Source organism: Brachycentrus maculatus, unplaced genomic scaffold (genome assembly GCF_059751285.1).
Source record: "Brachycentrus maculatus isolate JH-2025_06_01 unplaced genomic scaffold, ASM5975128v1 h1tg000293l, whole genome shotgun sequence".
Taxonomy (NCBI): Eukaryota; Metazoa; Arthropoda; class Insecta; order Trichoptera; family Brachycentridae; genus Brachycentrus; species Brachycentrus maculatus.
Window position 1 is genome coordinate 1811653 of NW_028281044.1, and position 9729 is coordinate 1821381.

A 9729-nucleotide genomic window follows, 5' to 3' on the forward strand; every position below is an offset into this window, starting at 1 on the left:
AAAATACAATTTAGTAAACTAAAAATAATATGAAAATAACTCCTGTAATTGGAGATAATCCAGATTTTGTGAACAAGTATTTTAGCACACAGAAAATGTTGTGAATCAAAAATCAAAGTGGAAACTGTTTCCACGTATGCCACTAAGTTCCGCTATTGGATTCCCGACAGGATCACATGAAGAAGGAGGACCGGCAGAACGCGATGACGCTGCACGCGGGCAATGCCTTCTCGGTGCTGCCGTCCTCCGCGCCGGGCGCGCAGCTGCACGCGGGCGGGGCGCACCAGCCCGCGCGCGCCGAGCACCGCACGCCTGCGCACGTGCTGCGCCACAAGTACGCGCTCATCGAGCACGAGCTGCGGCTGCAGGTACACTTGGCCTTTTCAATTATGCGCGCGCATCACCAATATTAACTTACTAACTAATTGACCATCACGCCGCTTCCCCGCAGGGGTAGGCAGAGAGAATAGAACGCCATACCACTCTGTCTTTGCAAACATTCTTCGCCTCTTCCACGTTCATCCATCTCCTAATACATACCCGCCGATAATCAATATTCAATAACTTTTATACTATTTGGCGTAGTATTGGAGGATATTTATCGCTCACTCCTTTCAAGAACGTCATAAATCAAAAAACTTTTTCTGGAGATTTTTTAAAGTTTAAAAATATAATACAATGTATTAAAAATATATATCAAGCCACTTATTGAAGTTTTTACTGTGCAACAGATCTTTTTAAGTAAAACCTGAATGTTTTTTCTCCATTTGAAAAATATTTAGTATATTTAAAAAATAATTAAACAATACCTTTTCTTTAAAATGCAAAAACAACACTTTCTGCCCTGTAGCGGGTAAATATTAAGTTAAAAATATACCACTTTTACTGGGATATAGTACATTTTCTGGGCATTCCGAAAACATGCACAACTGAAAATTGACAATTATTGATTCATGACATTCTTGAAAGGAGTGAGTGATATATATCTAGATAATATCAAGCAATACAACTTAAATGAAAGTGAATTGATATATAAGTGAGCGATATCTGATATAAGTTTTGTTTTGCTTTCTCAGAAGTCCCTCTCGGAGGAGTGCGAGGACCTGGGCGTGGACTCGCCGTCTGCCTCGGAGCTGTTCCCCGAGGCGGAGCTGCTGTTTGCGGCGTCGCCCGCCTCGCAGCCCGAGCAGTCGCAGGACGCCGCGCCCGACCCTGCCGCGCCCTCGCAGGACGACTTCGCGCGCATGCACCCCAACACCACCTTCCACAGCGGCGAGATCGACATCGGCGTGGACGACGTGGACGATGTGAGTGCATCCAACACAACCATTGACAAATGACTCAATTACTCACCCGTGATTCTGCACTCTGCAGACTATATTATCAAAATTTTACTTTTAAAGTACAAAGGGCAGTGTTTGTAGCGTATCCGTTCTCAACATTAGTAATACTAATCCTTATGTTTCTGGGCAGATGACCTTCAGATGTTCTACTACCAAGCGGTCCGCGGTGCGAACCCAGCTCAGGAGGAACGACGTGGTCAGGAGCGTCATCGAGGGCGTCGGCAGCAGCGGCATGCCCTTCCAGACCAGCAAAATGGCCACGCACTTCTCCATGGTCAGCATGCCCAGGAGGGCCGTGAACATCCTGTCCCTGCAGAGCTCCGACGACAACTCGGAGGGCGCCGACTCGGCCAACTCGGAAAGCAAGGACGGCCTCCTCAACAAGAGGCTGGACGGCATGCTGAACTCCAACATAGCGCGGGACGTCAGCTTGGCCCAGTCGCCCGGCTGCATGGTCTCCAACATCATACAGAGGAACGTCGCCCAGGTCATCAGGCACGCAAGCGAAGAGCAGCTCTGCAAAGACGGCTCCAAGCTCTGCGACCAGACCTCCCCGGGCATTCCGCAGAACGGGCGATCCTTTCTCCTCGAAAGCGGCAACGACACGCGACCCGGCGATTCCATACTTAAGTCCCTGATGATGGAAAGGGACGGTAGAGACGGCTGTTCGTCCCCCGAGCAACACAGCGAACTCTTCTGGGAGTCCAATTCCAATTCCAACCAGTCTGAAGAGCCGATGCCGCATCACCGCCCGACAAACTTGCTAGACTTTTCATCCGAAGACAGCAACAAGTGCTGCAAGAGCCCCGCCAGCTGCGAGGAGACCAATTCAACAGACAGCAGCAGCATCGGCGGCCACAACCCAGAAACGCACAAACCCCTCCGGTTAAACTCGGTCATCAAGACCTCCGGAAACAGCTCCAGCGCTGCCGACGGACCTATTCTTCACAGCGCCCTGACCGGGAACCTGCCCAACGTCAGCGGGCAAGACGCCAACAGGAAGTTGGAGCTGAACGACTCCAACACCTCGACGAGCCCGGACGGAGAGGACCCCAACATGAGGCGCGCCTGGGGCAGGAGCCTGAAGAACTCGGGGATGCGGAGGGTCCTGAGTCCGCGGTCGCTGAGCGCCGAGATCAACATGGGTGCTGAGATTGAGACGAGCAGTTCAGAAGGAGTCAACATCTTAACTAAACAAAGCGGTAAGTGATATTTGTGTACTCTTCTTTAACCTGTTAACCGGGCTGTCTGCTGTCCAATTACGCAATTTGTAACGAACGCAAATACTGATTCACTCCGTGTCTTAAATTCATGTCAAGACATGTATGGATTACTAATACCTTTGTTGTTCCAAAAATATACGTCCATATATATATAATATAAGAAACATATATTTCAAGGAGGCATTCATATGTCCTACCCATACCCGATATTGTTTACGTTTGACGTATTTATGCATCCCGCCCGGTTAACAGGTTAATAATATTCTCTTTTTCTTCTGCTTGGTGTAGGCCTTGTAGCCTGTTTTTAAGAGGAATTAGCCTCCTGCGATTTCGATTCCCAGCTGTCAATCCATCTCTTTAGTGGTCTGCCCTGGAGTCATCTACCTTGGGGTTGGCCGTGCAGTGCAATGGGGGGGGAGGGTCTGGATGGTTCCATTATCTTCATTGTCTTCTTCGTTGCCTTCCCTACTTAACTACATCTTTGATCTCGCATATTTCTCTTATTAATATCGAGGTCTGTGTAAGCGCCCATGAGGTAGTATTTTACAAAAATGGGACTTCATAAATTATCCAAAATTATTATTATTATTATTATTATTAATGTGTTAAGTGTCCGCCTCCGTGGTGTAATGGTTAGCGTGTGTAGCTACCGTGCTGGAGGTCCCGGGTTCAATCGAACCCCTCAAGGAGGGGTGAAAATAAATGTAAGTGTTTTTACACTCTAATATTTATTTAATACTACGCCGAAGCGCAGGAATGGTCACCTTGCCTTCATGTAAGCAACAACCAAGATAACACTGCATCAATATGATGCACTGCCCCATGCATCATTGGGTGCGGATAATGGTTAGAAGAAGAAGTTAATGATGATCAATTTCAAATAAGTTTTTTTGCACACAGGCGGCTCCGTCCTCCATTCCGGCAGCAGTACTCCCGAAGAGGCGGCCCCCGCGCGCCGAGCGTCCAAACGGGGCTCCGGATCCGCCCGCCGCACCTGTCTCTGCTGCCCGCCCCCCTCCCCCGCGCCCCCGGGCTCCAAGGGGCGCGCCAGGAGAAAGCCCCCCACCGCACACTGAAGAGGAAGGCCCCCTGAAGCGACCTGTTAACCAGGATTGGCGACTGAAGCGGCCATCCGGTAGTCTGTGATCAATATATACTTAATACATTTCGGACGGGTGTTTTTTACGCCTGCGGTCCGCTGACGACGGGATTTGATAATTATGTACATGTAGTTTAGACCTTAACAAAGAGATTGGTACATAATATTCATATAAAAACATCAAATAATTCCATCTTTTTTGACTTTGAAATGAGGCCGGCGCAGAAGGTGAAAATACCCTTCCCGTCCTTAAGCATCAATTGACCGAACGGGTAGAAATACCTTTCCCGTCCTAAGTGTGTTAATTGGTTATTTGTAATACTATGCATAATATGCAGTCTATCAATATTTTACCATTGGTGTGTTTATTGACAAAATTTAGGTAAACTGTTAGAATGTGTATTCTACATAGTATCACTTGTATTTGAGCAAACGTTATGAAAATATTGGAGGCATTGCATAAATGATGAAATAATCCATTTATAAGTAAGTACCACATCGTCCCATTGCAGCTGGAAGTCACTGACAACAGTATTGACCTTTTTCTTCCGAAAGCGCACGGCTCCAATCATTATTGCTCAAAATATTGTAATATTGTTGTGTTATTATTTTAACTGTATACCAGTTATTTTTTGATTCGGTGTTTTGTGTTATTGGTCGAGATAGGTCATATTTTGTTGTTTTTTTTTCAGCTGGCAACTTTTGCTTGAATGGGGAGATCTTGTTTTTCAGACACTTGATTGTAAATTTCAAAATAATATGCGCCATTTCGATTGAATAACCTTTTTTGTCATTCCGCTTTACAGCCTAAAGAATTTTCATCTCTGCAAAAGATTTGATTGGTTCTGGTAGCATTTTTTCCATCTTTTTGATCAAAATGGCACTCTCATAATTTATCAAAAGTATTTAAAAATCTTTGAGTAAATGATTTTGAGGTACTAAAACATTAAAAAAAATTATATGAATGATATGCAATCAATACATGCAGAAAAATAATAGTAAGGAGACAATGGAGTGCTCTGTTCAACACCTTGTGCCATTCCTGCAATATTTTCTTTGGAAAACAAGATTCATCTTTAAAATACATCATTAAAAGTGAATTTTCAAACGAATCTTACCTAAAAATATGCATATAGCAGTAGAATAAACATATTGTATGTAATGCCGTGTAAACTTGTCTTTTTCAACGTTTTGACTGCCTTTACAGGGGTCATCCCTTGGATGCCTAAAGTGTTTTTTTGTAAAATTTCACCCAGAAATTAACAGTGGCTAAAAATCTTTGTTCTTGTTTGTGCAGAAAACACTCGAATAGAACACAATTCAAGATCTCATTTGGCACTATTTGTGATGATAATCAATTATGAAGTAATTGGTTTTAACCGACTTTGTGTACAAATTGTGAATTTTGTGAGGCGTAAATTAATTCGTAAGTGATTCTCAATCGCGTTAAATGGGACATATTTCCTAGATAATGTTATTTAAAGTGTACATCGTTTATTAAGCTTGTTCTCCATGACTATTGAGAATACCCTCGAAACGTGGAACTTGTTTTAATTTTTTGTATTTCAAGCGTACTTTATTTCACGAAAATTATTAAAATTAAGTATAATATAAATCACATACATTTTATCGGGTGGTGTGTGTAAGAAAAAAGACCTGTAAGTATTGAATTATTTATCCGGTATGATTTTTTTCGCATGAAAAGGGAAAATACTTCGTATTTTGATTTTATTTTTAGTAAACAAAATAGAGATGTGACATATTATGCACAGTAATCCGGAAGTTATAGTTTAATTCGGTCTGAGATGAATAATTTGCCGGCACCCGGTGTCCAGTCGATTCACTACCGGTTACATCTTCAATATACCTGATTAATATTTTGAATTCAATTTCAAAATGTGAAACTTAGCCAAACTACTTTTTGATGATTTATTTGAGTTATTGTTGATTTTTTGTTAAGATACATATGGCGGAAGGTTGAGAAAAGATCCACTATATTTTTTATTTTATTAAACACATAGTAAGGTAATAAAAATAATGCGACTTAATTATTTTTAACCGTAACTTAGAAGTAAGTACAATGTTTTATTTTTATTTTTATTTAAGTTCTATATAAATGAATTCAAAAATATAGGAAAAGAAGAAATGCATATGTTGTTTTAAAAATTGTTTATTTTAGTCTACATTTAGAATTTATACGTCACATCATCGTAGGTTTTTATTTGAATTTTTTGAAGTATTTTTATTTTAAAATAATTTTAAAATATTTCATTTCTAGTCAAGGTTCTGTAAAAAATATTAAAGTTATTTCTCCCTAGGAATATTTCTGTATATAACTGTCTATAGTTGACTTCCCGTTTAGTATAAATAAATATAAATATATATATATATATATATATATATATATATATATATATATATACATATATATATATATATATATATATATATATATTATATAAATATAAGCATACGGGGGATATTGAATTAAATAATTATACAAAATAATTATTAAGTGTCGCCATAAATTAAATATATTGTTGTAAAAATAATTAGGCATTAGATTTTTTTATTTAATTTATTTGTAGTAGTTACTATTTGTGCGACTTCCGAAACGCAAATTGCGGAATTAGAAAGTATATAAATAAATTTCCGTGTATCTAAGCAAGACTTTAGGATTTTAAGCTTTGCATAGTATTTTTTTAGCGAGAGGCTGAAATAGAGAAATTATTAATTTTGTCGGCAATTTGACATAGTTCTTTTTTTGAGGCTGGCAATATTGCCGCATTTCCAGTTTGGTCAACATAACAAACGCGAATTATTTGGTAAATATACCTTTTTTTTTTTAAATTTTAAATAAACCTTTTATTTGAAATGAATGAAGATGCTTTTATAACGGCAGCTGAAATGCAAAGATAAAGGAAATGTACGCACACTGTTGATAATTTAAGTTAATTTCTACTAATGCATTTGAAAAAATGTTATATTACTCATATAATATTAAACATGCGTTATAAACATTAATTAATTAAATACCTTTTTTTAAAATCATGCTTTAAAAATATCTGAATTATTTGAATGTGCTTAAAACGTATAGACATTTTTTTTGTACATTATGTAGCATAATTTCTCCCATAATCGTGACTCAAGTTAATACGTTTTATTAGCCGTGCTGTGTATAGTAAATTAAATGTACATTTCACAAACAGTTAATGTATATTAATGTATATTACAAATAGATTGTAGTTTTCTTTGTATTTGAATAATGTTTAAACAGTATTACGACCGAAAGGCGAGAAATATTAATAATACCTACGAAATATAAATATAGAAACTCCTAGTTAAAACTTAATTCAACTTAAAATAACCATCTCACTTTTTAAATACGTACATGATCTAATTGAATATTATCATTTCTTTTTTATTACTGAATATCTGTTTTTAAAAGATCAGCAATGTGAAATGAGGATATGGAAACAAACTCTGAAGTGTCCTTTCACTAAAATTTGTTATTATCAATTTATTTAAAAAAAAAGAAAAGAATAAAACTTTTTTAATGTCACTTTTTCATATTCACACGGGTATACTTTTTTTTTCAAGAAAATAACTAACATATTGGGATTATTATTAAAGAAACCGCTTGTTTTTTTACCACTTTAGTTTATTTAAGACAACTAGTTTCAGAAGCTAAGCTTCCATCTTCTGGTCTAAATGTAAACATTTACATTTAGACCTGAAGATGGAAGCTTAGCTTCCGAAACTAGTTGTCTTAAATAAACTCAAGTGGTTTCTTTGATAATTTCAACATGTCTTACCACAAAGTGAATGCCGAAACAATAAATAAAACATACTGGGATATTTTTCATTTACTTCTATTTCATATAGAGACATATTGTCTTTTCCTACCTTATAAATGGTTGAAATTACATCAGCTATAACCATCTTTACCATACAGCTTTTGTTGACAGCCGTATCTGTTATTTCCTAAATGAGAGACATGCATTTGAGTTGAGAAATATTTCATATTACCTGAGCTTGTGTGATCATGCGATATTATAATTTATTTACAAGTTACTCTTCATAAGAGTTTTTGATACAGAGCCCTATGTACGATCGGGCATAGACACAAAATTGAATGGCTATCTTCTGTGATCTTATTGTCAAATGTTTAACGGACACTTGCACTTGTTTCTATACCTTTTAAAACAATTTATATTTCTCTTTAAAACTATGAAAAGTTAACGATCGATAACTTTTAAAGTTTCTTTAAAAAAATGAAAACTCGGAATTAAGTTACCTCAAACAATATTTTCTACATTATTTTAACAAGTTTTTTGTTCCATATCAACCCTTTCCTGGGAAAACATTCTAAACACCAATTAAGTAAAGATCTTTTTTTTTTATTTGCTCAAAATAAAGAATTGCGTAATCTGGAAAAAATTATATGCTGTGGAATGTTCCATGGATATTTTCCAGATGGTTAATAAATGTATTTTGATCAGATTTATTGAAATAAAACAATCTTTACCTAGCTAATGTTTACAATGTTTTGTCAGAACCATGTTGATATTTAACATACAAAGTGAAAAATTATGTTAATGACTTTTTCTGAAACAATTATGTACAATATATTGTGTACCATCTAAAAATATCTACAAAAAAATATTGTTTTTAGATCATTATCAATTCGAAAATTTAAAAACTTTTTACGTAATTTTTGTTTGTCAATAAAAAAATTTTATGTTTAAAAAAAATAATGAATTTTTATTCAAATCATTAAAATAGGAAATCAGTTTTTTTTACATAGTGTAATTAATAAAAAGTGTTGTATCGAATCATAAATGGTTATAATAAGAAGTTATTAGGTTAATGATGATTCCATTAACTGATTTGTACTATTCTTGATGTATAGCAGCTAACATTAATTGTTATTTATTTATTTTCAAAATAGACGTAATTTTGCGATACTGCAGTGTGTAAATAATTCATTCATAAAGATTCTAATACTTTGAAAATAAATATATACATATATCGCCATGGGTCTCGAATTATGCAAATGAGTACAGTAAAATGCCAAAGATGATTTACGAAACATTTTACGACAGACCGGCTTGACGGCCGTACTGTCATCACATCCTCACGGACTCCTCTTCCATAAGATATTTTTGAAAGAATAAGTATATTGTATAGTCGCGTCGATCTCGTAGTTCTGCAAAGATATCCAAGTTGAAATGTGTACACTCAGAAATACGGGAAATAAATCAATTTAGTTAAGTACTCTCTCTCGAGAGAGAGACGCGTTAATGAACTAATCCGCTGTTTTGTAATGATAAAGGGAAGAGTCAGTGTTGCCGTAGCGAAGGTTTAAGTGTAAGAAATTAATTTAAATCTATGTATAAAATTTGTTTGGTGACTTAAGAAGTCGTATTGAAATAAAATGTTTCTGTTTAATAATGCTTAGGAAAGGTTTCAATAAATTAATGGTAATATTATCGGAATACGATTCGATCGGTTGAGGTTCATGATTAGTTTGGTAGCGTTTTGTAGGTGTATAAAGGTATCTCGTTAAGGTATTGGCCGCGTCGCCATTTTTAACTCAATTTTTGAACAAATGAACGACATTTGTTGACGCTGGCAACACTGATGGCAACATGTGTGTGGACACCATTAGGAAGATTGTGTCTGGGTCCACTTAAGGTTGCAACAAAGGACGGAACGGTGGTCCACGTACCTTCTCTAGGTGTACAATGAATATATAATTAGATCTAGCGTTTAACAGTTGTTCGGTTGTTTTATAGTTTACAAATCCCCCTTCATTTGTGTTGGTCGTGAAATCTTACTGTAAACATTATTTTATAAAGTGCTATACATTTAAAAATGAAAATAAAGATACTAAAAATTAAACACTTTTATTTGTCCATATCCCATTTTTTGCGGGTAACAGACCTACCCGTAATAGGTGCTTTTTGTGTTTTCAGGAAGTTACATTTCAGGCATCTACTGTGAAAGTAAACTCACAAACGAACAGGGATTGCAAGGTCGACAGAAAATATAGCGGGTATGC

The 9729-nt window shown here is 36.7% G+C and overlaps 1 protein-coding gene across 1 annotated transcript in view; it reads left to right on the plus strand.

Annotated features, from left to right (window-relative positions):
- LOC148305027 (uncharacterized) overlaps window positions 1-4658 on the plus strand; it is a 38020-nt gene extending 33362 nt beyond the window's left edge. The window contains exons 12-15 of the mRNA XM_088267328.1: window positions 171-368; window positions 1077-1307; window positions 1474-2545; window positions 3467-4658. Of these exons, the coding sequence (XP_088123454.1) occupies window positions 171-368; window positions 1077-1307; window positions 1474-2545; window positions 3467-3642 (1677 nt within the window). The 3' untranslated portion in view covers window positions 3643-4658. The remainder of the gene's footprint in view (window positions 1-170; window positions 369-1076; window positions 1308-1473; window positions 2546-3466) is intronic.
- The last annotated feature ends 5071 nt before the right edge of the window (window positions 4659-9729 follow it).